Raw genomic sequence first — 26,788 nt, 5'->3', positions numbered from 1 at the left:
CATGAAACGTGGTTTCAAGCCAATTGAGCTATAAGCAAGGGCATTTTAGTCTATTAGCTCAATAGATGGACAGTTTGGGAAAAAAATTATCCAAAATGAATTATTTCTACCGTTCAACTTCCATTTTTGAGCCAACATTATAGAAGTGATTGAGGGGTTGTGCTTTTAAAAGCTGGTCACGGAACATGGGTTTACGCTGGTGTTAGATATTTTCAAGAGGAGAGAAAATATATGGATAAAAATGATAGCTTAGGAAAAGAGCAACCCTTTTTGGTATATATATATAAATATATATATATTTTCAAATGGTTATTTTAAAAAATATAACTTTAAGAGTATTTTAGGGAGAAAAATGTAAAAGTATCTAAGTTGTAGTATGGAGGACAAGATACCCATTTTTAAAGTTTGGAAGCTTCAATGGAAATGTAATAATAATTCAGAGAGTCAAAGTATATTTTCTCCTTCATAAACTTTGGAAAACAGAACATTGAGAGAAAAGTAGAAAGGAAAGAGTGGGAACAAAGAAGTACGATACACATAATATATGTAATCTAATTTAGATAATTAAATTCAAATTAATGAGTGTATAAGTATATATTTAATCTTAGTCAAATGGATTATAGTATATGTGGTTGTGATAGAGATATAGGATAGAGTATCCTTTCAAATAAGATTATAAAAAAATCTCCTTTTTTAATGAATAATTAGATACACATACTTTTTAATAGAATTTGTTCCAATTCTATTAATAATATTAAAAAAGTGAGTGTTTCTCACATTCACGAGATAAGTGCTAAATCATCATTTGTCATAAGCTGAAGTTCTAATATTATGTTAAATCAGTACTTATTCTAAAAGTTTATAAAAATAAATAAATTTAATCACTTAGGACCCATTTAGCTTGCGGAATAAACCCCTAAAATAGAATGGCTATTTTCATTGAATAGTCATTTTTTTGTTTAGTAGAGGTCTATTCTTGAGAATAATTATTCTCATGGAAATGATTAATCACATCCACACAGGAATAGCTATTCCTCTAAGAAGACAAGGTTTTTCCAATAAACTTTTTTTTTTTTTGGTTCTCTCAACCTTCAAAAATAATAATAATAATAATAAATCATGTGGGTGGCCGACCACCCGTTTAACCATTTTTTTTTTTTAATTTGAGATTTGAAAAAATTAGAAATCAAATTAGTTTTTTAGTCATTTTAGTTCAATTCTAATTATGAAATATGTGTTGCTACTAAACTAGAAAATTAGAATAATTATTGAATTTTAACATCTTCCATTAATAATAATAACTATTCTTTTTTCTAATAAAATACGCATTCTGCAAACCAAACGAACCCTTAATGATGATATTTTAACATTCTACCATTTAGACTTAACCTTCTTTTTAATATGCAATTTTTTCCGTACTTTTTAACTTATTTTGAAGTCATATGACTCATATTGACTTTTCAACGCAACTTTATGCTTTTTTTTGACCTTTTTGGCAAGTGGAAATCTGAGTCGCAAAAAATGAGAATAATCAAGTCAAACATGCCCTTAAAGCCATCACTATTACAATTGGGCCGGGTTTTGTTGGAATAGCCAATACGGAAGAGTCGGGCCTTAAAGAAGAAGAAGAAGAAGAGATGCTTTGTTTGTGTCACATGTAACGTTCTATTGTTGACCAGATACGCCACTACCGTCTTTAATTGGGCACCTCGAATCTCGCACACTGCATTCAATGGGGACAACGTGTCCATTATTAATATAAGCTACGCTCTTTCAAATGTCACAATTGGCCTTCTTGTCGTCCCATGCATGTCCCATTATGCTGCTGTCGTTTTCGAAGCAGAATCAAAACAGTGATGGGTAACTTTTGTTTTTGAGGAATGCTACAATGCATTCTACTCACCATCTCTTCACCTTGTCATCTAGATTTTTTTTTTTTTTTTTTAAAAAAAAAAAACAGAGAGTAAAGAGATGGTGGGGAGATGGTGGGTAGAACAAAGAAAACCATATCTCTTTGTTTTTAGGGATAACTTCAGAAAACCCCCCTGAAGTTCCAGCCGATTTGAAAAGACCCCCTTGAATTTCCAAAGCTCTCACTTAGACCCCATGAACTTTGGTTTTCTCTCACTTTGGACCCCTTTAACATTAAACTACGTCGTTTTGGATGTTTTATACCCATTTTACCCTTCCTCAAAACTATGTCGTTTTGTGTTCTAAAATCACAACACATATCCAGCCCAAAACGACGTCGTTTTAAGCATAATTTTTTTTTTTTAATTAAAAAAAGTAAAATATATATATAATAAAAAATAAAATTAAAAAAAAAAAAAAAAAAAAAAAAACGGGGGTGGCTTCAGCCACCCCCTTGGCCAAAATGGGGTGGCCGGACCACCCCATTTTTGGCCAAGGGGGTGGCTACAGCCACCCCCTGGCCGATCTGGGGGTGGTCGAGCCACCCCCATGGCCAAGGGGGTGGTCCGGCCACCCCCTTGGCCCCAAAAAAAAAAAAAAAAAAAAGGGATGGGGTGTTTTTGGGGGTGGCCGGACCACCCCCAAGGGGCTGGGGTGGTTTCGGCCACCCCATACCGGCCGTATGGGGTGGCCGAAACCACCCCCAGCCCCTTGGAGGTGGTCCGGCCACCCCATATGCACCCCCCCGCCCCCCCGTTTTTTTTTTTTTTTTTTTTTAACCCTTTTGGGGGTGGCCGGACCACCCCCATGGCCAAGGGGGTGGTCCGGCCACCCCCAGACCGTCCAGGGGGTGGCTCTGCCACCCCCTTGGCCAAAAATGGGGTGGTTCGGCCACCCCATTTTGGCCAAGGGGGTGGCTGAAGCCACCCCAGTTTTTTTCTTTTTTTTTTTTTTTTTTTTTTAAAAATTTTTTTTTTTAAAATTTTTAATTTTTTCTTTTTTAAAAAAAATAAAAATTAATGCCTAAAACGACGTCGTTTTAGGCTGGGTAATTTTAGGACACAAAACGACGTAGTTTTGGGGAAGGGTAAAATGGGTATAAAACATTCAAAACGACGTAGTTTAATGTTAAAGGGGTCCAAAGTGAGAGAAAATGGAAGTTCAGAGGGCTTAAATGAGAGTTTTGGAAATTCAGGGGGGTCTTTTCAAATCGGCTGGAACTTCAGGGGGGTTTTCTGAAGTTATCCCTTGTTTTTATATATATTTTTTTATTTCTTATTTACATATTTTATTGTTTTTATGACTAGTAATTCAAACAAAGAAATGTGAAATTTTTTTTATGAAGCTTATCTCTTTTATCACATTTACTATCTGTCTCGACGTCTAGCAATTTTAGTAGTAACTATTAAGAATTCGGATCTGGTACTTACTATGTTAGCCACTAAAATAAAGATTGTCATGTGAAACTTATTTTTTGTAAAATATGGATTGTCACCTTAATTTTAAGGAAGCTGAGACGGATCTATGGGGGGACTGGGAGTGGCACTGGTCCCCCCCAACCCCAAATTACAACGAAAAAAAAATGTGAAGGCAAAAAGAAAAAAAAAAAATAAAGGTATTTTTTGTCAATTGATCTCTATCCAAAAAGGTCATATTCTAAAGGAAAGCTGGAATCGACTCTAAGGAAGTTATAGTTAAAAAAGGTAATATTCTAAACTTTTTTTTAGTGGTTCTCTTTTTGGCCGGTGGGCTAGCTAGTTCATAATATATGCTTAGTTAACTTTTTTCTTTTTAACGAATTGCATGGATACACGTTATTAGGAATTACAGTAAAAAAAAAAAAAAAAAACATGTAACATGCTCCTAGATAAGATAAATGAAATGGTAAGACATGCATGCATTCAGAGAAAAGAAAGAAGAAAAAAAACACTAGATTCCTGTGAGCTAGTTTGACGTTTGAACTTTTCTATCTCGTGGAGAGAGAGAGAGAGTTCCACAAAGTTCTGATGGCATTTTTGGACGTGACGCAGCAACAAGGAACAAGTTCCCTTTGGGTGATCAAAGTCCTCATCTTGAATGTTCGACCCACCTATGACGTTTTTATTTTATAATTATTTTATAATGTTAACGTGATACTCTCGATCAATTTTTATAAATTTTTTTAATAAGAACTTATTTAAAAGTTGATTGAAACTATTATATCAATATTGTATGTAGTTAAAGAATTAAAATGCTGTTTCTAACAAATATTCAAAACTTGATTAAAGAAGGAAGATTATGTTAATTAAGAGCTTAAAACAATATAGAAATTGAATATTTTGTGAGCATCATGCTCTAAATGACCATTTGTAGTTACATATAGGCTATATAGCTATTATGAGCTATTTTTATTTTCAATTAGACGCTTCAAAATAAATTTTTTTTTTTTTATAATTTGTATGTGAAAGTTCACTGTACCACCTTATAAGATTTTTTTCCCCCTCCCTCTCTTCCTCTCTTTCAAAGTATGGATAGAAAATAATAAAAATAATATTTAAAGAAAATGGGGAGTTTAATAAATATTTTTGTTGGAGATTGTAGTAAAAAATTAGCAATTAAAATATAAAAATTTATATTTTAAATAGCTAAAATGACCATTATTGCTCGAAATGCTTACAAGACAAAAGAACTTGTGAAGAGAAATTGATAACTTTATATATATGTTAAGGTCATTTTAAGAAATTAACTTATAAATGCTTGTCACATGCAAGGTGATCAGTATTAAATGGTTATAGATATTAAAACTTTTTTCTTAGAGGGCCAAAACATGAATAAGCTAATTTTTAGGCCCGAAATGTAAATATTTTAATAAAAAATTTCAAAATCCAGGGTGTGAGGGCCCTGGTTCCCTCTGAAAAAAGGATAGAAAAAAAAAAGAAAAGAATGGCTAGTATAACCATATATAATTGAATTATGGATGAGTGACTATTTTGTTGAAAATGCAATGAATAATCTTTTTCAAAGTTGTTGCTTTTTGTCTCATATATATATATTCGTGTTGATATTCAGAGTACATGTTAACACGTCATCATGAAGAACAGAGCAAAAAATAATAAGAAATTTATTTATAAATTATTAGTTGATACAATTTCCAATATGGTAGGCTGTGCCACTTTAAACAAAAGATGCCCCCCAAAAATTAAATTACATCAGCAAATATTCTTTCTAGCTATTGACAGACAAAAATATATTCGTTTTAACTGCTAATAAGCCATTCACATTATTACTATATTGTTTAACTAGGTATTTTGTCTTCTTACTTAATTGACTTATCTAAAAGCTTTTTATTAAAAAAAAAAAGAAGAAGAAAATGACAGTTTTAGACAAATTTAGAAAATAAAGAAGTCAATTTGATCTAGAATAAAGTGTTTTTTCAATTCGGATAGAGAGAAATTCTTTCAATTTAGTTTAAAAATACATTTGAAAGTCTCTAAGGGGTAGCTCAATCGGTTGTGAATCACGTCTCATAAAGCGGAGGTCATTAGTTCGAATCTCACATCCCCTTTCTCTTATGTGGACATGTAAAAAAAAAAATACATATGAAAGTTGCATGCTCTACTAATCATATTAAATATGCATGCGGAAATCATATTCTCTAAACACATATATCAATTTAATAGATTGAATTAAAAGATTTTTTTCAACCCAATTTAAAAGAAAATTTCATCTTCGTTATAATCCAACGTAAATCCAAATGCAAGATTTGAAATAAATTGCCACGACGATGATTATGAATATCCATGTGCTAACTCCCTAATTTGTAAGGCAAAAAAAATAAATGCATAATAGAAATTACATTTTCATTTTATTTTACTGGTGTAATAATACTCATCGGCCGTTGAATTTTATTTAACAATAATTGATTTAATAGTTGATTGAAACTACTATATCGGCAAGGTAAATTAATAATAAAATAAAAATATGATTTCTTTCATTATAGTCTCCCAAATAGTTATTCTGACCAGATATTAAATGATTTTAACCAAAACTTAGGGATGATATTACATAATTTCATAATTTATTTATAGATTTCTCTTATTCTTAAAGCAATTGTGTCTCTTGCCCCAATGCGGCAGTGGCCCTTCATACACTCAGGGGGTACGGGGTGTTATAGGAAATGTCGAAATGATGACAGGGGCATATGTCAAATAATAATAATAATAATAATAATAATAATAATAATGCGGCATAATGGGATAGTAGAATACAGAGTTGTTTCTATTAATGGAAAGATTCCTTTTTGCGTGTCCTTTCCTTTCCAAAAAAGTCAGAAAGGTCGGACAGCGAATAAGATCTGAGGGCTCACCGTTGTACTCATGTGCACGCGTTCAATTGCCACAACGCGCGCGTTCTCACAAGCCGATCAAACATTCAATTTTGAGAAAAATTTAAAATTAGTCCTCATAGTTTATTTAATTTACGATTAGTCTTTTTTAGTATCAGAATGAATTTTGAGATTCTTGAAGTGTGAAAAAACAAAAGCAAAAACAATATAGTTTCTACAGTCAAATTTTGTCGACTGATTCAATAGATTTCAATAGTGTGAAGCATTAGAGCCAATAAAATAATGACATATGCCCTATTTAAGTAAGTGTCATATTAACAAAATTTGTTAACTTAGTGAAAGAAATTTGACTGTAGAAAGTAAATTAGTTTTTTGATATATCACAAAGATCTCTGAGTTTATTTTGATACTATATATAATAAGTTAATTGTAAATTAAGTAAATCACAATGACTAATTTTACATTTTTTCCTTATATTTTATCTCTTTCGCGTCTCATCCTTGTGCAAGGGGATGTAATTTGTAAAAGCAGCAAAAATGAGAAAAAGCGTTAAAAATATTAATTAAATAATTTGATTTTTTTTGTTAGTTTAAACTTTTAATATAAGTGATGATTTGCAAGGAGAATATGTAATTGTAAGTATTATCGGGGCAAAGATCATGCTGCATTTACCCAAAATATGTGACTTCAATTTCTGTAAGGTGATTCATATATATCATATGTTTGTCAAATTACAAATCCTTTGGACAGGCTTTAATTACAAGCATTGAAAATATTTATAAGCTGAGGATGAACAAAATGATCAATGGTATACATCAAATCTAAAAAGAATTCCAATATGATTTTATTCAGCTTTGAGTAGACTGTTGCCACGCTCAAAAGAACTCTTGTTAATTTATTCCACTCTTTCTGTAATTTCCCGGTCTCCCATGCATCAGAAATGATTGAGCCACCTTGGCCATTGCTAGCACTTGGGAAGGTCTCTTGGAGGAGGTAGAAGAGATTGATTGGGGCCTTTCCCGTTGTCCACCACAAATGCCATCTTAAGGCCCCATGTCGTGTGCACTTCCAAATGGCAATGCATGAACCAAACCCCTAATGAACAAAACCAGTAAATACACAAACATAACAAGAAACTTGCAATCAAGTGATTTAGCTTTGCGATTTTGCAAATTAAAAGTCTAATTTTTAGACCGCAATCTTATCAGACGGTTAACTGTATTTTAAAAAATCGAACGTTTTGATTCGGGGCTTACCTGGATTATCGGCCCGGAATCTAATTGCAGTCCATCCCCCTGTTGGTACACCAATGGTGTTCCTCTCCACAGGGTCAACAAGATTGAATTTCTTGGGATCTGTCTTTGGATTGAAATTCCCTAGTCCCCTCCCAACCTCAAAGAAATTGAATCCATGAAGATGAACCGGATGGTTTTCTGGGCTGATCATCCCTGTATCCTGCAAGACTAATTGTACCGTTGAGTTGTAAGCAAGCCTAAAAAGCCTTGTCCCGGTCGTGGTCTGGAGGTTGGTCGGCTGCGTGCCGGTATAGTTATACTTTGTCGGCGGGTTTCCGGGGAAATCATCAGTGAAAACTCCTTTTGTTTTGAAAAAATGAGCTTGAAGAAGTGAAACGGTGGGCATCACAAACGTAACGTTATTGATATCCGCCACCACGCGGCTGCCATTCACGCAGGTAGAGCAGGGGTTAACGCCGAGTCCAATGGTGAAAAGCAGGGAACGGTCGATTTTCAACGGGACTATGGCAGGGTACTTCTTCGAGTTGAGGCTTCGGAGGGCATGTGTGAACTTTGAAGCTACTGGGGTGGCGTTTTTCGGAGGTGGGGCGATGAGAGTTGTGGCGGTGGAGGAGAGAGTGCCGGAATAGTGAAGTGTGGCGACGGCGGTCGTGTTGTCCACTGCAACAATGGGTGCATCCTGGAATGGCGAGGCTGCAACCAAGTACCTGCCGGTTCGACGATCGGTAGTGAGGAGGGCGTTTGTTGTCTGGCCTGGCGCAATGACAATGGTGTCGGTTTTGAAGGGCTTTGTGTACGCCGCGTCAACCTCGACGACGGTGAGTTGGTGGCCGGCAACCTTGAAGAAAAGCTCTTCATTAAGTGCAGCATTGATGATACGTAGCAAGTACGTCTTGCCGGAATCCACCGGCAATGTAAAGCCTCCTGCCAACAATATAAAGATGGTGAAAATCAATACGAAAGAGTGATTAGAGCACCCAATTGCCCAAGCAAATAAGTGGGCAATCCAAAATTTGCTTATAAATAATTGTTCGAATTGTTAATAATTGTTTGTGCAGCTATAGCGAGGTGTATTACCCTGTGAACGGCAGGTTGAGAGAGGTCCTGGATGACCATTGATGGTGTGAGCATCGGAGACATTAGGGGCCAAGCCAGATTTCAGAGCTTCATTAATGACAGCTTCGACATCTGATTTCCACCATTCACCTACAAGTCAAAAAAACCAGACAGAAAATCAGAATACTTCTTCTGTTGGCATGACAATAATTAAAGAGTCAATTGTCCCACAAGTTTTGAAATGTTTTTATTGATCAATTCAAACAACAAAGGAGAAAAATTAATTACCTAAGATAACAACTTCTTCCTTGTGAGGTGTGGGAAAAGGGTAAGGAACCCCACGCTTGGGCAAGATGACCAAAGCGCCGTGGACAGTGGCCCTTAGCCAAAGGATGTGTGCGTGCCACCATAGCGTACCCCTTTGGCCAGTGATGGTGAAGTTGTACACATATTGTTGCCCGGGTTGAATCGGGCACTGGGTAATATACGCCGGCCCATCAGCCCAACCCGTCCTCAGTTGTCTTATCCCATGCCTGCCCATCATTAAACATATAATAAGTATGAGCTTTTTACCAACTTTTTTCCCATTTATTATGCCAATTTATTTAGAAGATAATTATTTGGATGACATTCCATATCCGGATTCAGATTTTCAGATATTTGCTTATCAGATAGGTAGATTCAGAAAGATCAAATTACTTAGTACTTCGAACAATAAAATTGTTAAAAATATTTATCTTACATGGCCATGTATATAAGGACTAAAATCCTTGCATTAATTGTCCAAATTGCAGTCGATTTGGACAACTAATTGAGAGAGATTCTGATAAAACTTAGAGGTAATTTCACTGAAAACTCTTAAACTTCCACTTGATTTGACAAACCCCCTTCAAACTTTAAAATCTCTCAATTTAGTTCCTTAAACTTTCAATTGCTCTCAATTTGAACCCTTTCATTAAATTTAGCAGTTAGAAATACCAAAAAAAAATCAAAATATCTCTGATTTTCGTTTTTTTAAAATAAAATAAGTTTTAGAATTAAGGGTGAAGTTAAAATTTTATTAAAAAAATCATGAGTATAAACGTCATTTAACGTTTAAAATTTGACAAATAAATCTAAATTAATTGCAATTAAAAATTTAAAGAACCAAATTAAAATATTTTATAATTTAAAAAATTTATCAAATCGAGTGAAATTTATTGAGTTTTCGGTGATTACCCCTAAAACTTATTTGTTAAAACAAATAAATGGGCCCATCAATATATATCTTCTCTCGTACAAAAGTCGAGCCGGCTGTACTTATGTTCAACAAATTGCAACCAATTCTACAACCGACTTGCAGCCTTAGGTGTGCAATAAAACTCACCAGTGGATGCTGACATTGTACTTGACGTGGTTGACCACCTTGATGAGCACCGTGTCGTCCTCCCTGGCATAAACGGTGGGACCAGGGAACCTTCCATTCACAGTGACAATGGGCTTGGCTGAGCACAATCTTGTCGTATTCTTCAGAACAACCTATGTACATGTACGCAACACATTCCCAAAGTATGCACTTTACACCAACTTCAACAGTATGTTTGGTGGCTTAATTCATGAAGAATTTTTTAAAATAAAAATAAAAGGGCTGGTCAAAGAGATCAATTGTAATTATTCCGATTAGCAGCACGGGCATATACGATAATTAGGGTACCTTCTCTTCTCTAATTCACCCACCAGAACAATGGTCAAAATTCGCAACAGTGTAAAATGAGAAAAATAAACGATCTTTGATTGAGAAGTAATTGACTGATGAAATTGGGATCGAAATCAAATAACATTTATTTGAAATTATTTTAAATCCATCACCAATTGTTTTGATGCATGCCGTGTAGGGTAAGTCGTCTTATAAGCAGTTGGGTAGTCACCTCACTTGAAGCATTTTATCAAACACAATTATAGGTGAACTTTTCTCGTTAACGAAAAATCCATGAATGATTTTTGTACGGCAAAAAAGGAAAACATTTTTTGTACGGCATATATATGTACAAAGAACAAGGATATATATATATACACTACAAGGGGATAAAACCATCCATGGACATAAAGCCATAAATCATGGGTTTTGAAATTAAAAAGGAAATATATCATGTGATAATGCTATCAAATTATAGTTATAAGAGGCCGACAGGATTTTCTTGCATAAGTGGCTTAGTTTTGATGGTTAGTCCGACCAGTACCAACGAATCATATTATTTTGAAGCTCTTTCTTTCTCCATTGAAACTTGTAGAAGAGACACAAAAGCTTCTTCAAATCATTTGAAAGCAAACAAATCAAAAAATGACACCCTAACAATAACGTTGTCATATCAAAACTAATGATTTTCTTATGTTCGAGTACTAAAACTTGTAAAACTAATTACCAAAAGTTAACTTTTTTCATTAATACTTATCATATTTATATCATATCAAGACACCCTTTTCAAATTAAAACCAAAATTTACTTTTCAAAATCATTATCTAAGTTACCCACAAATATATATATATACTAAAAACCATATATATATATAAAACTCTTTTTTCTACAACTATTGTTACATGCATGCAACCCTAGAGACTTCAGGCAATAGCCATACAATTGCCTGCAGCATGATTCTGCATGAACACGATGGAATTTGTTGGTCCTAGCAACTAATCATGTAAATGACAATGTTTTTGTTTTTAGTTTGAAAAAATGTTTTGATATGGCATTAAAATAAACAGATGTTTTTGTTTTAAGAACATACATAAAACAAAAGACATAAAGAGAATTCTAACAAACGAAGCCGATATTCGAGCACTTTGAGTTTGAGCCATCGATTTTTCTATGTCAATGACCACCTTATACCATAATGTACTTACATTGAACTTGTAGTGTCGCTCGATGCATTCCACAGACGCTGCAAACAGGCAAGCCGCCAGCACTAGAACTCGGATGATGATCCATGGCGCCATTTCCATCTCGATTTCTCTCTCAGACAATGATTAATGTGTGTGTTTGTTTCTGATGTTTATCTGCAATGAAATGTGGGTGACCAAGACAACCTTATAAAGAGAAATCCACAGTCTCCGGTGCCATGTCCTTTTTACTCAATTAGGTGGACGGATGAATACTTGAGCCTAAAGCTCCCCATACGTATGAACAAAAGCTGGCCACACCGCCAGACCCTTCTGTTATTTTTCTTGTCTATTACACAAAGTAGTTATCCATCAACAAAGGCACTTTTTGAAGCTAAGCTACAGGTACTTGTGATTTTGATGGAGCAGATTTTTCTAATGGACTAGGTTGTCAGACGCCCAGGCCAGGTTTGGTCCAACCATATTTGGTAATTAAGTACACCCAATCCTCCAGCTAACATAACTAAATTGTGGATAAGTGATCTCCAACTGAATTAAGTCAAGAAGATGACATATGCATGCAATAGGATTATTCCATTAGCTATTTTGTTTTCTTAATTTATTCTTGTTTATGGTTTGTTAAGTTTAAATTAAGGCAAGCACTTCCATGATTCCATAGTTTTAAAATATTTATTAAATGAGTGAATATGAGTTTTAAAATATCAATTATGCTATTAAATCAATTACAAATTAAGCTTTTTGAATAATATTTGGTGATTTAACATGATATAAAAGCTATTTACTCAATTTCAATTAAAATAGTCCAATGTGAGGGGCTTGTTAAAGTATTAATTAAATGATTAAATTCATCATTCTTAATTAAGTAGGTCATGAGTTTCAACACTGTCTCCGTCATTCGCCTTTTATTTTAATTAAATATTTCACGTATTGAGTCTCACTTATTAAAGGGCCAAGAGAGTTTGAGCTCACGCATAGAGAAAGTGTTAGAATATTAATTAAATAATAAAAATCAGTCATTTCATATTGAGGAATGCTACCATTCCTAGCGTTCTTCTCATTTTACATGTATGAGGGATTAATGTTTAGGAGAACACCCGAAGGAACCGTAACATTTCTCTTTCATATTAACTTAAAGTTTTTGGATTAAGTGGTTATCGATTTTATGGTGATGATTTTATTTTGTTGTATCTAGTAGCACATCATTTAAATTTTTTAAATAACGTGGCAACATATTTATCATATATATATATATATATATATATATAATCTTGATAATGAAATTATTCCTCTCAATTTCAGATCCTCTTCCCGGAGCCATGGAATTGGAAAGTGCTGTTAGGTGTTAATCAATTCCAATATGTTACGGGCCATGGAATTGGAAAGTGCTGTTAGGTGTTAATCAATTCCAATATGTTGCATGGTAACTGTCACCGATCTGAGTTTGCATTATATTAATTTATCTAATTAATATTGTTGACAATCTAGTTTTACGTCTGCTTTACTCATTATATATAGAGAGACGCCGGCATATTAGTGATCTTTCAAACATCAGCACTTAGAGTGCACTGTTGGGAATTAACGTTAATAGAAGGAAAAAAAAAGTGACATTTTTCACACGATAAATGTTGGGTCTATTGGGTAATTTTCCATGTGTTTTTGACGCTACGAGAAACTACTACGTCTGGAATTAACTGAAACGGTTGTTGGGGCAACCAGATTTTGTAGCTGAGAGGGGGCTTTCAGGGATTACCAAATTGCAAGTTTTCTGGAAGCTAGAATATTTGAGAGGGTGGGTATACAGCTTATCTGGCTAGTTTTTCGTTACCTTTTTATTAATTAATTAAGTTCATCAAATTAATCACATTTTGGCGGCTATATATGCTAATTAATATTTAGGGTAAATATATTATAAATCTTTGAGTCAATGCACAAAAATTGTAAAATCCCTAAGTTTTTTTTTTTGTTTTTCGAATTTTTACTTTCTTGGTCAATCGAAAATGCAAAAAAATTCCTACCATTAGATTTTTCCTCAATTGTTTAACGCCTATTAGTCCCAAACTAAACGCACTGTTTTGCCACGTCATCATATTAATTTTTTTATTAATTTAATTTAAAAATTAAATCTTAAAAAAAAAAAGTTTTTTGAAGGGGTGGCTTTCTAACATCTAGCCACCCACAAAGGGGTTAAGGGTGCGCTTAGTTTGGGACTAACGAATGTTAAACATAAGAGGGAAAATCTAATGGTAGGAATTTTTTTTTTTGCATTTTCGATTGACCAAGGAAGTAAAAATTTGAAAATAATAATAATAATAATAATAACTTAAAGATTTTACAGTTTTGACGCGTTGACTCAAGGATTTATAAGATATTTACCTTAATATATTTCCCTCTCTTTCTCTCTCTCTCGGAAAAGATAATAATAATAATAATAATAATAATAATAAATGAATTTCTCATTCTTTGTACATGTTATTTTAATTTTTAGAATAGGTGAAACCAAATTAAAGCAATGTTTTCTCAAAAGTGAAAGATTTAACGTTGGTATTTGGTGCGAAGAGAATGCCGGCCCAAGGACAAATTTTGTGATAGGATTTGAATTTCATATGGGAAAAAATAAAAATATGCAAACCTAGTTACTAAGGTAATTAACTTTTCGTGTTAAAATGTAAGAAGTGCATCATGCATAAATTTCTTGTGCTCAAGAAATGATAGACCAATCAAACTCTGGTAAATGATTTGTGCTGAAATTTTAATATGCATGAAGTATTGAAATCTAGATCTTTAACAATTTATTGTTCGATTATTATCCATTCAAGCAATAAATATGAGTTTTATGAGATTCACTTGTCCAAATATGTTTGTGAGTAATTGAGACCTGTTTGAAAAAATAGATTCCTTGAGAATTGTCTCACATTTGCTGTTTAAATTGCTAACCATTCAAGCCTCAAAACTGTTTGGAAAATTAAGCTTAGTTTTAGGGTTGACAATTTTTGACACGATCCGCAATCCCTACACAAACTTGAAACGAAATTTGAGAGTTAGTGTTTAATCGGGTCATAAATGGGTTGATTGAAATGGGTCAAACATGTCAAACGAGTCGTGTTTGGGTCGAAACGGGTCATGTTGGGTTAGATCAAACAAGTGAAATATATTGTGTTTGGGTCTAAATGGGTTAAACAGGTCAACTTGTTTATAACCTATTTGTTAAACGAGCCTATCAGGTCGTGTCGAGTCACTTGCGGGTTGTGTTTGTGTTTAAGGATCTGACCCGTTTAACTAAACGAGTTATATTTAGATTTATTCTTATCGGATTGATAGATCAACTCAAACCCAGCTTGTTAACCAGTTTTGCCGGCCCTAGTTGGTTCAAACCTATCTACATAATTGTGCCGGAGTAACGTATGGTTTGGACATTGATGCGAATTATTGAGGGAGTTGGCCAGTTGGCACGACAGAGATTGATGGAGAGGGACGAGCCCTTGGGTTTCAAAGCTCTTGTTTTAGCGCTTCGTCCAAACGAATACCGACGCATCTTTTCTTCCTTCTCTTTTGTCTTTTGGTTTTAGAATTCTACGTACAGCGGTGGACCACCGTGCCTTTTCTTCTTTTCACACTTCCGTTAAAGTAATGTCCACACTGAGCTAAGGGCATGTTTGGTAACCTTTTCTTTTTCTTTTTTTGTTCACACTAGAGCATTGATTTAGGCATTGAATTTATTGATACAATGATCATGCATGCCAAATTTTTTTGCAGTCCTACAGAAAAATCAAAAGTTGGAATGGTCCACTAGTGTTGACAGCAAAACCACTTCAAATGCTTAAGTCAATAAAGAATATGAGCAATGAAATTGGAAGAATCGAAAGTCAAGAATGTAAAAGCCTACCATAAAAGATATGTATATGATTCAATCAATTTAATGTCACAACCTTGATTTTTACTCTTCAAATCCACATTAATTAGCATTTGATATCTTTATACCAATCGACCATAAGTTATTCTTAAATCTTAACCAATAATAATTTTTAGTGTCCCCAAGAGCTAGCCCAATTGGCTAGGACCACGCTTAATGAAGCGAAAGTCACTAGTTTGAATCACCATCCCCCCTCTTATGCGAGCATGTAAAAACAAAAAAAAACAATAATTTCTAGCATGCATGTTGGAACACACCGGTAGTAGTAAATTTGTTTTGTATTGTTTTGTTTTGTTTTTTTGTTTTTTAAAGAGCGTTTTCAGGTTCCAATCAAAGTTTTCCAAACAACTTTCACAGTTGCAACCAAACACCAAAAAATAACTATTTTTCGTGAGAATGTTTTTTCAACCTACACAATATTTTACATCGAAACAAACGGCCCTTAATTTATTTTGTCGTATGCATGGCTCTTTCTTCAGAAAGAAAAATATAATAATAACTGGAAAGAATCCTAGATGAAAATTATACTATTCGGTGGAATCTATGGATCTTTGCCAAAATTGATGAACCCAACGTCACGGAGGTGGAATCATATAATATAATGAGCAACAGCGTAGCTATCCTATACTTCTACAATAAAATATATATCAAAGCAATTAAATATAGCATAAGAAGTTGTTCATGTTGAATCATATATAGAGCTAGCAGTGGAGGGCTACTAGAACTCAACTTCCTCCTTGTCCATAGCAAGCCCATCCTCCCCATTAATCTGTTTAGGACAGATTCACTACTTCTCCCATCCGGGTTTGAACTGAGAAGCCATCTTGTTCATCTGTGCCTCAAATTTTCACTCACAAAATTCACTATCTCCAATGTGTTTGATGATAATTATACATGCATGAGGCCAATAAGGTAAGAATTGCTAGTAGTTAATGTCATATGCTAGATCAGACGACCCATAATGGACATCCATATTTGTTGACTTGGTGGTTGACTGGCATTTACTGCTATCCCCATGGTCAAAAGTTTCAGAGAATGGCAGCCAGAGAACACGAGCAAAAGATCAGACCATCAGAGAGAGTAAATGCATGACACGTGTGTCCATGTCTCATATCCACAACTTGTGGCCTTTGACTGCCGGCCTGAATTAGAGTGTCTGTGTTGTGCATATGGGCAAACTCTCTCTCTCTCTCTCTTGACTGCTCTTCTTCTGTTTTTGAGCAGATAAATTGTTTCATGCAATCTACTCTAGAATTTAGTACCATGTATAAGAGTTGCATAATTTATCATATATTTGAAGAAAATTAATGCACTTTATGGTTGTTGTTTAGTGTGTTATTAGCTCAGACTCAAGCTCCGAATAAATCCCCTTGAAAGAGCAAGCAAACACAAAGAAGTTCAGGAAAAACCATGGCAGAAGATGATACCTACACGAAAGATGGGACTGTAGATTACAGAGGAAATCCGGCAGATAAAACCAAAACTGGAACCTGGAAGGCATGCCCTTATATTCTAGGTACTTGTGTAATTCATCTCCTAATACAAGTACTTGAAAAATGATTGCGCACTACAATTCTTGCAATTATTTCTTGCAAATTGACATGATAGTCTGCATTTTATAAACTGAAAGTCATTAAGTGTATTGAGGGATTTCATATTTTAGTGATTGACATGATAAGTATCACATGAACTGTCACATTAATTTATAAATATGTAAGTCACAGTTAAACTGTCACGTGATAGTTTATATTTTAATGACTGACTTAGTAAGTGCTTTATAAACTAGTACGTGAGTTTGTAAAAAGCTTATAATTAAAGTTATTGAACCCTAGCAGCACTCATACAACTTAGTGGAATCTGGGTTATGGAGATAATAAACTTATCACTTTGGGCTTTCATAAATAGGAAATGAATGTTGTGAAAGATTGGCATACTATGGGATGAGCTCCAACCTGGTGCTTTACTTTAAGAAGCGACTACACCAGCAAAGTGCTACTGCTAGCAAAAACGTAGCAGATTGGAGTGGAACATGCTACATCACCCCATTGATTGGGGCATTTTTGGCTGATGCCTATCTTGGAAGATATTGGACTATTTTCTGTTTCTCCATCGTCTATGTTATTGTAAGTTTGGTTAACCTGAAACTTCTTTAACTTGGTAGCTTATCTAATTGAGTGTCGGTTTGGTTTATCAAAATGTGCGATTTCAAATGACGGTTAAACATTCAGTAAAATATGTAAGAGAATGTTGTGTCAATTGAGCCTTTACAATCACACCATTTTGCCTGTTGAACAGAGTTTTCAAAGCACTCTTGTCTTCGAGTTACGTGTTCTTGCTCCCTAAATGACAAAATCTTTTTTCTATTTTACTTAGGGGATGACTCTTTTAACAGTGTCAGCATCAGTCTCTGGCCTAAAGCCAACGTGCTATGGAGAAGATAATTGCCATGCAACAGACACGCAAGCTGCAGTGTGCTTTCTAGCACTTTACCTGATCGCACTGGGCACTGGTGGGATTAAGCCTTGTGTCTCATCGTATGGAGCAGACCAATTTGACGATACGGACGAGGTTGAGAAAAAACACAAAGGTTCTTTCTTCAATTGGTTCTATTTTTCAGTCAATATTGGCGCTCTGGTTGCTTCTTCTGTGCTAGTCTGGATACAAGACAATGTGGGCTGGGGATGGGGCTTTGGCATCCCGGCAGTGGCCATGGGAATTGCTGTGTTGAGTTTTTTTTCGGGTACTCGATTGTATAGGAACCAGAAACCTGGAGGCAGCCCTCTTACACGCATCTGTCAAGTGATTGTGGCATCCGTGAGAAATTGCAAGGTTAAAGTACCTGATGACAAGTTCCTTTTGCATGAGACTGCGGATGCAGCAGAATCTGCTATTAAAGGAAGCCGCAAGCTTGATCACACAAAAGATTTAACGTAAGTTCATGTTAAATCATCACTAATTTTAAAAATTAGGGTTTAAACTCATGATTTCTGTCTCTAATACAAAGTTAAATCACAACTTATTCAAAAAAAGATTTAAGTGATTTCTCCTAACCTTCATGGCTTTGTCATAGGATTTCAAGTCTATAAAATTTACAAATTCCACCCACACGCAAATCCAATTCTTGCAAATCAAACTATTAAGGGTTCATAATGCTTTTGTATAAATGATACAGTCTTTTTTCTTTTGTTGGATTTTGATGGATTCTGTTTTCATTTTCCTTGGCATTCCCTGGCTTGTTCTACCTCCATACAATGTAATGTTGTGTTCTTCAGCTTCTTTGACAAAGCGGCAGTAGAGGTACAAACAGATCACGTCAAAGACTCGAAAGATCCATGGAGACTTTGCACAGTTACCCAAGTTGAGGAGCTGAAAGCTATCATACGCTTGCTTCCTATATGGGTCACAGGCATCATCTTCGCCACTGTATACAATCAGATGAGCACCTTATTTGTGTTGCAAGGCGACACCATGGATCGGCAGTTTGGTTCCTCTTCCTTCAAGATCTCATCTGCATCAATGTCGGTCGTCGACACCATCAGTGTCATTTTCTGGGTCCCAGTCTATGATCGAATCATTGTCCCATTAGCTAGAAAATTCACAGGACACAAAAATGGCTTAACTCAACTGCAGAGGATAGGCATTGGCCTCTTCATATCCATCTTTTCCATGCTATCTGCAGGAATTTTGGAGCTTGTAAGACTCAGAATGGTTAGAAGACACAACTACTATGAACTTAAGAGCATTCCCATGCCCATATTTTGGCAATTTCCTCAGTATTTCATCATTGGGTGTGCAGAAGTTTTCACATTCATTGGGCAGCTGGAGTTCTTTTACGAGCAAGCACCTGATGCCATGAGGAGTCTGTGCTCTGCTCTCCAACTAACCACTGGGGCATTGGGCAGCTACTTGAGCTCTCTGCTTGTAACCATTGTTACTACAGTGAGTACAAGGCACGGGAAGCTTGGTTGGATACCAGACAATTTGAATTATGGTCATATTGATTGCTTCTTTTGGCTCTTGGCCGTGCTGAGTGTGCTGAACTTCGGAGCTTTTCTCTTCATTGCAAAATGGTACACATATAAAAGGCCTGTGAGGACTGATCTCAAAGAGTAATGGTAGATACTATGCTTTTATCCTATAATTGTCCAACAAAATTGATGTGACACTCCAAATCTACTGTTGAATCTTTTTTTTAAAAAAAAATAAATAAATAACTAATCCAGAGGTTAGTTAGAAGTGCCACGTCAATTTTATTGGACAATTATAAGATAAAAATATAGTATCTATCAATACTCAGATCTCAAATGATGGGTTACTTTGGTGGTTGAAGCACTTGTAAATACAGCCTGCTTAATGAGTATCATCTCCTTATGTCAGGAACACAGTTGGAAGTCTACTTCATATACGACAGTCTCTGTATTTTGTTTTCCTTAGATAATGTAAAGCAAAAATCAATTAGGGTGAAAAAAAAAAAAAGTGAACTACAGTATGAATTAAGGCAGAATTTTCTCTCTTCATATATCAATGTACCACAAGAATAATTTCTGAGCACTTACTGCAGCCTCAATGATTTCCAGCTGTTTTTCTGAAGCTTCTAGCCAACATTTGTTTCCTTGGTGACAAGTACTTTAAATTACTTGCAACCTGAGATCTTTTCTTCCTAGGCCCTCGCAAGAAGTAGATGAATTATCATAATATAATCGATATAAGAACATCACAATTTCAGATATATGGATATATTGAGAAATATTGAGCAAAAATGAAAGCTAATCAGAGCCAACTTCAGGTTCCATGAATCTCTGCAAGTGTAGGGTAGAAAATTAAGGATGCCCAATTACGGTCAATGGCTTTCTCTTTTATTTTGCCTGGCCAACAGATCACCCATATAGAAGGAGATAGATTTGATACAAAGTGAATCAAAGTCAAGCCATTAAGTAAGTCAGATACAAAAGATTTTAAGAAAAAGGATTCTCATGAGGTAGTAAATATTTAAGTGTACAAAATTTAAACCATTCAATTAGAAATAATGTTAGGATTTAACTTTAAACCATTCTAATTTTATGAAGTTTTTTACTTGGAAGTTTTATGACATCAATGTTAAAAAAACTTAAGCTGGTTAAAAAAATCGATAAATTTAATCATTTAATTAATATTCTAACAATTAAATCATAATCTTCCTATCATAAATAAAACAAACCGAGCAAAATGGCTCTACTTTAATAACACTTTTTCCTCCTTTTTCTTTTCTCTTTTCACAACAAAAATATTAATAAATAATCTAAAACGCAAAACACCAAAAACTACTTTCACCTTTATATTACAATATAACATTTTTTCAAATAAAAAAACAAAAGCGCCCTAAAAAAAACATTAACAAACCAAGCCATTATACCCTTCAAAGGGACCAAAATCATAAGAATAGATATATTTTTTTGTTATTTTTATATCATATGTGTATAGATTTTTATTTTCTTTTTTGTTTGGAGTACATAAACAAACCTGAAAAATTAAATAATAGTAATAAAAACCCGAAAAAGGAAAACACAAGAACTGGTTGGACTGACCCGAAAGATCCTCTATGATGACATGCCCTTTCCTTATTTTCTAGTCATAACAAAAGATCCTACTTTAGGTTTCGGCTAGTTCTGCAGTAAGGAGAGACGTTTGGGTCTTGCTCTTCTTCTGTGGCTGTCTGCCATTGTTGACTTTCAGCAGTGACTGATGACAAGTCTCTCTCGGTCCTAGCTTGAAAGAATGGTCGCTTTGTGCCCATAGCTCCACATCGTGTGGCTTTTTTGACTGTTATCCTGAATTGTAGTGTCTGTAGTGTGTATATGAGCAAATTATCCTCTCTCTCTCTCTCTCTCTCTCTCTCTACTGCTCTTCTTTTGTTCTTGAGGCAGCTACTGCTTTTCTGGATGCATATGATGACTGTGAATTACCAGGTTTGATGTTTTCCCCTCATCCTACAATATTCTTTTTTGGTGCCTGTGGTGTGTGTTTAACTGTTGAACTTTGCTCCTAAAAATGAGTTACAGTAGAAGCATAATTTCCATTCAAGAAAGAAAAAACAAATGAATAATGTCTCTAAGTCGTGAATTTTGGTCAGTAATTTCCAGTCCCATTAACAGTCAAGAGTATAAATATGTGAGTATTTACATTAGAAAAAAAAAAAAAAAAAAGTTATACACCATACTTTTATCTAACTTTGTCTATGTGAAACTACAAATCATCTTTATACTCAACCTTGTTAAAAAAAAATTAAAGGTCAATTGGCAGTGCCAAGCATGAGCAAAATGAGATAAAAGTGTAGTATATTACTTAAAATATATGTATGTGATTGGCAGTGCCCATGAGTAAAGTGAAATAAAAGCATGGCATATTACGTAAAATATAAGTGTGTGTGGGCGTGCGCAATCGTGCTTGTGTGTAAATATAAGGAGATCCAAATCACAAAAATAAATGAATATAACATGAGGAGACCCAAATCAGATTGGGTTAAAGTGGTTTTTTAACATGGGTGATTACCTCCCTAACACAATCAAGAGTTTGTTTCATTGCTTTTATATATTCTTGACCTTTGTGATTATGTATCAGATTATTGTGTAGCTTTTGATCAGTCCTAACAATTGCATGGGGCTTCTTGGTGAATTTCTGGTTGCCAAGGAAGCAGATGAAAAATTCAGAATCAAAATTCTAAAAATTCCAAACTTCCTTTCTGTTGCTTCTAGCATGTAGTCAATCTGTGCCTATGGCCCCGTTTGCCAACAGCACGGGGCCGGCACTGTAGCTGGAACGGCACTGTTCCAGCTACAGTGCCATCTGATAGGTGCAGCAAAAATTGACTTTCCAATATTAATTTTTTTTTTTTTTTTTTAAAGCAAAATATTAAAACAAAAAAAAAAAAAAAAAAAAAAAAAAGAGAGAAAAAATGAGGAGAAAGATGGGGTGGTTCCAACCACACCTTGGCCAAAATGGGGTGGCCAAGGGGTGCATTTGGGGGTGGCCGGACCACCCCCAGCCCCTTGGGGGTGGTCCGGCCACCCCCAAATGCTCCCGATCCATCTGTTTTGTATTGTTTTGTTTTTTTGTTTTTTTTTTTTTTTAAGAGCATTTTCAGGTTCCAATCAAAGTTTTCCAAACAACTTTCACAATTGCAACCAAACACCAAAAAATAACTATTTTTCTTGAGAATGTTTTTCCAACACAATATTTTACATCGAAACAAACAGCCCTTAATCTATTTTGTCGAATGCATGGCTCTTCTTTGGAAAGAAAAATATAATAATAACTGGAAAGAATCCTAAATGCAAATCATACTATTCGGTGGAATCTATGGATCTTTGCCAAAATTGATGAACCCAACGTCACGGAGGTGGAATCATATAATATAATGAGCAACAGCGTAGCTATCCTACACTTCTACAATAAAATATATATCAAAGCAATTAAATATAGCATAAGAAGTTGTTCATGTTGAATCATATATAGAGCTAGCAGTGGAGGGCTACTAGAACTCAACTTCCTCCTTGTCCATAGCAAGCCCATCCTCCGCATTAATTTGTTTAGGACAGATTCACTACTTCTTCCATCTGGGTTTGAACTGAGAAGCCATCTTGTTCATCTGTGCCTCAAATTTTCACTCACAAAATTCACTATCTCCAATGTGTTTGATGATAATTATACAGGCATGAGGCCAATAAGGTAAGAATTGCTAGTAGTTAATGTCATATGCTAGATCGGACGACCCATAATGGACATCCATATTTGTTGACTTGGTGGTTGACTGGCATATACTGCTATCCCCATGGTCAAAGGTTTCAGAGAATGGCAGCCAGAGAACACGAGCAAAAGATCAGACCATCAGAGAGAGTAAATGCATGACACGTGTGTCCATGTCTCATATCCACAACTTGTGGCCTTTGACTGCCGGCCTGAATTAGAGTGTCTGTGTTGTGCATATGGGCAAACTCTCTCTCTCTCTCTCTTGACTGCTCTTCTTCTGTTTTTGAGCAGATAAATTATTTCATGCAATCTACTCTAGAATTTAGTACCATGTATAAGAGTTGCATAATTTATCATATATTTGAAGAAAATTAATGCACTTTATGGTTGTTGTTTAGTGTGTTATTAGCTCAGACTCAAGCTCCGAGTAAATCCCCTTGAAAGAGCAAGCAAACACAAAGAAGTTCAGGAAAAACCATGGCAGAAGATGATACCTACACGAAAGATGGGACTGTAGATTACAGAGGAAATCCGGCAGATAAAACCAAAACTGGAACCTGGAAGGCATGCCCTTATATTCTAGGTACTTGTGTAATTCATCTCCTAATACAAGTACTTGAAAAATGATTGCGCACTACAATTCTTGCAATTATTTCTTGTAAATTGACGTGATAGTCTGCATTTTATAAACTGAATGTCATTAAGTGTATTGAGGGATTTCATATTTTAGTAACTGACATGATAAGTATCACATGAACTATCACATTAATTTATAAATATGTAAGTTACAGTTAAACTCTCACGTGATAGTTTATATTTTAGTGACTGACTTAGTAAGTGCTATATAAACTAGCACGTGAGTTTGTAAAAAGCTTATAATTAAAGTTATTGAACCCTAGCAGCACTCATACAACTTAGTGGAATCTGGGTTATGGAGATAATAAACTTATCACTTTGGGCTTTCATAAATAGGAAATGAATGTTGTGAAAGATTGGCATACTATGGGATTAGCTCCAACCTGGTGCTTTACTTTAAGAAGCGACTACACCAGCAAAGTGCTACTGCTAGCAAAAACGTAGCAAATTGGAGTGGAACATGCTCAATCACCCCATTGATTGGGGCATTTTTGGCTGATGCCTATCTTGGAAGATATTGGACTATTTTCTGTTTCTCCATCGTCTATGTTATTGTAAGTTTGGTTAACCTGAAACTTCTTTAACTTGGTAGCTTATCTAATTGAGTATCAGTTTGGTTTATCAGTTTCAAAACGTGCGATTTCAAAAGACAGTTAGTAAAATATGTAAGAGAATGTTGTGTCAATTGAGCCTTTACAATCACACCATTTTGCCTGTTGACCAGAGTTTTCAAAGCACTCTTGTCTTCGTAACTCTTGCTCCCTAAATGACGAAATCTTTTTTCTATTTTACTTAGGGGATGACTCTTTTAACAGTGTCAGCATCAGTCCCTGGCCTAAAGCCTACGTGCTATGGAGAAGATAACTGCGATGCAACAGACACACAAGCTGCAGTGTGCTTTCTAGCACTTTACCTGATCGCACTGGGCACTGGTGGGATTAAGCCTTGTGTCTCATCGTATGGAGCAGAACAATTTGATGATACGAACGAGGTTGAGAAAAAACACAAAGGTTCTTTCTTCAATTGGTTCTATTTTTCAATAAATATTGGCTCTCTGGTTGCTTCTTCTGTGCTGGTCTGGATACAAGACAATGTGGGATGGGGATGGGGCTTTGGCATCCCGGCAGTGGCCATGGGAATTGCTGTGTTGAGTTTCTTTTCAGGTACTCGATTGTATAGGAACCAGAAACCTGGAGGCAGCCCTCTTACACGCATTTGTCAAGTGATTGTGGCATGCGTGAGAAAATGCAAGGTTGAAGTACCTGATGACAAGTCCCTTTTGTATAAGCCCCTTTTGTATGAGACTGCGGATGCAGCAGAATCTGCTATTAAAGGAAGCCGCAAGCTTGATCACACAAAAGATTTAACGTAAGTTCATGTTAAATCATCACTGACTTTAAAAATTAGGATTTGAACTCATGACTTCTGTCTCTGATACAAAGTTAAGTCACAACTTATTCAAAAAAAGATTAAGTGATTTCTCCTAACCTTCTTGGCTTTGTCATAGGATTTCATGTCTATAAAATTTACAAATTCCACCCACACGCAAATCCAAATTCTTGCAAATCAAACTATTAAGGGTTCATAATGCTTTTGTATAAATGTAAGATACAGTCTTTTTTTCTTTTGTTGGATTTGGATGGATTCTGTTTTCATTTTCCTTGGCATTCCTTGGCTTGTTCTACCTCCATACAATGTAATGTTGTGTTCTTCAGCTTCTTTGACAAAGCGGCAGTGGAGGTACAGACAGATCACGTCAAGGACTCGAAAGATCCATGGAGACTTTGCACAGTTACCCAAGTTGAGGAGCTGAAAGCTATCATACGCTTGCTTCCTATATGGGTCACAGGCATCATCTTTGCCACTGTATACAATCAGATGAGCACCTTATTTGTGTTGCAAGGCGACACCATGGATCGGCAGTTTGGTTCCTCTTCCTTCAAGATCTCATCTGCATCAATGCCGGTCGTTGACACCATCAGTGTCATTTTCTGGGTCCCAGTCTATGATCGAATCATTGTCCCATTAGCTAGAAAATTCACAGGACACAAAAATGGCTTTACTCAACTGCAGAGGATAGGCATTGGGCTCTTCATATCCATCTTTTCCATGCTATCTGCAGGAATTTTGGAGCTTGTAAGACTCAGAATGGTTAGAAGACACAACTACTATGAACTTGAGAGCATACCCATGCCCATATTTTGGCAATTTCCTCAGTATTTCATCATTGGGTGTGCAGAAGTTTTCACATTCATTGGGCAGCTTGAGTTCTTTTACGAGCAAGCACCTGATGCCATGAGGAGTCTGTGCTCTGCTATCCAACTAACCTCTGTGGCATTGGGCAGCTACTTGAGCTCTCTGCTTGTAACCATTGTTACTACAGTGAGTACAAGGCACGGGAAGCCTGGATGGATACCAGACAATTTGAATTATGGTCATATTGATTACTTCTTTTGGCTCTTGGCCGTGCTGAGTGTGCTGAACTTGGGAGCTTTTCTCTTCATTGCAAAATGGTACACGTATAAAAGGCCTGTGAGGACTGATCTCAAATAGTAATGGTAGATACTATGCTTTTATCCTATAATTGTCCAACAAAATTGATGTGACACTCCAAATCTACTGTTGGATCTTTTTTTTTTTTTGAAAAAAAATAAGATAAATAACTAATCCAGAGGTTAGTTAGAACTGCCACGTCAATTTTATTGGACAATTATAAGATAAAAATATAGTATTCATCAATACTCGATCTCAAATGATGGGTTACTTTGGTGGTTGAAGCACTTGTAAATACAGCCTGCTTAATGAGTATCATCTCCTTATGTCAGGAACACAGTTGGAAGTCTACTTCATATACGACAGTCTCTGTATTTTGTTTTCCTTAGATAATGTAAAGCAAAAATCAATTAGGGTGAAAAAAAAAAAAAGTGAACTACAGTATGAATTAAGGCAGAATTTTCTCTCTTCATATATCAATGTACCACAAGAATAATTTCTGAGCACTTACTGCAGCCTCAATGATTTCCAGCTGTTTTTCTGAAGCTTCTAGCCAACATTTGTTTCCTTGGTGACAAGTACTTTAAATTACTTGCAACC

The 26,788-nt window shown here is 35.4% G+C and overlaps 3 protein-coding genes across 6 annotated transcripts; 2 read left to right on the top strand and 1 right to left on the bottom strand.

The window, feature by feature from the left end:
- Positions 1-7,025: 7,025 nt before the first annotated feature.
- LOC132163970 (laccase-4) lies at positions 7,026-11,725 on the bottom strand. Its single transcript, XM_059574362.2, has 6 exons — positions 11,428-11,725; positions 9,914-10,065; positions 8,836-9,080; positions 8,569-8,697; positions 7,492-8,415; positions 7,026-7,330 (listed from the first exon to the last, which is right to left on the bottom strand). Exons 1-6 carry the CDS (start codon positions 11,524-11,526, stop codon positions 7,200-7,202), a joined length of 1,680 nt encoding a protein of 559 aa, XP_059430345.2. The 5' UTR covers positions 11,527-11,725; the 3' UTR covers positions 7,026-7,199.
- A 4,234-nt stretch (positions 11,726-15,959) lies between these two features.
- LOC132163971 (protein NRT1/ PTR FAMILY 8.2-like) lies at positions 15,960-19,525 on the top strand. The gene is made up of 5 exons (XM_088519023.1): positions 15,960-16,246; positions 16,666-16,850; positions 17,240-17,457; positions 17,708-18,264; positions 18,607-19,525. The coding sequence occupies exons 2-5, from the start codon at positions 16,745-16,747 to the stop codon at positions 19,445-19,447; spliced, it is 1,722 nt and encodes a 573-aa protein (XP_088375149.1). The 5' UTR covers positions 15,960-16,246; positions 16,666-16,744; the 3' UTR covers positions 19,448-19,525.
- Positions 19,526-21,200: 1,675 nt separating this feature from the next.
- On the top strand, positions 21,201-26,733 carry LOC132163966 (protein NRT1/ PTR FAMILY 8.2-like). Of its 4 annotated transcripts, none has more exons than XM_088518910.1 (5): positions 21,201-21,279; positions 23,458-23,642; positions 24,032-24,249; positions 24,492-25,063; positions 25,411-26,733. In XM_088518910.1, the coding sequence occupies exons 2-5, from the start codon at positions 23,537-23,539 to the stop codon at positions 26,246-26,248; spliced, it is 1,734 nt and encodes a 577-aa protein (XP_088375036.1). In that variant the 5' UTR covers positions 21,201-21,279; positions 23,458-23,536; the 3' UTR covers positions 26,249-26,733. The 4 variants fall into 4 exon arrangements, with proteins under 4 accessions (XP_088375036.1, XP_088375037.1, XP_059430336.2 ...); XM_088518911.1 differs by lacking the exon at positions 21,201-21,279 and adding an exon at positions 22,838-23,038; XM_059574353.2 differs by lacking the exon at positions 21,201-21,279 and having other exon boundaries at positions 23,117-23,642.
- Positions 26,734-26,788: the final 55 nt, after the last annotated feature.

Source organism: Corylus avellana, chromosome 8, assembly GCF_965113065.1.
Source record: "Corylus avellana chromosome 8, dhCorAvel1.hap1.2, whole genome shotgun sequence".
Classification (NCBI taxonomy): Eukaryota; Viridiplantae; Streptophyta; class Magnoliopsida; order Fagales; family Betulaceae; genus Corylus; species Corylus avellana.
This window is presented reverse-complemented; position numbering and strand designations above follow the sequence as displayed.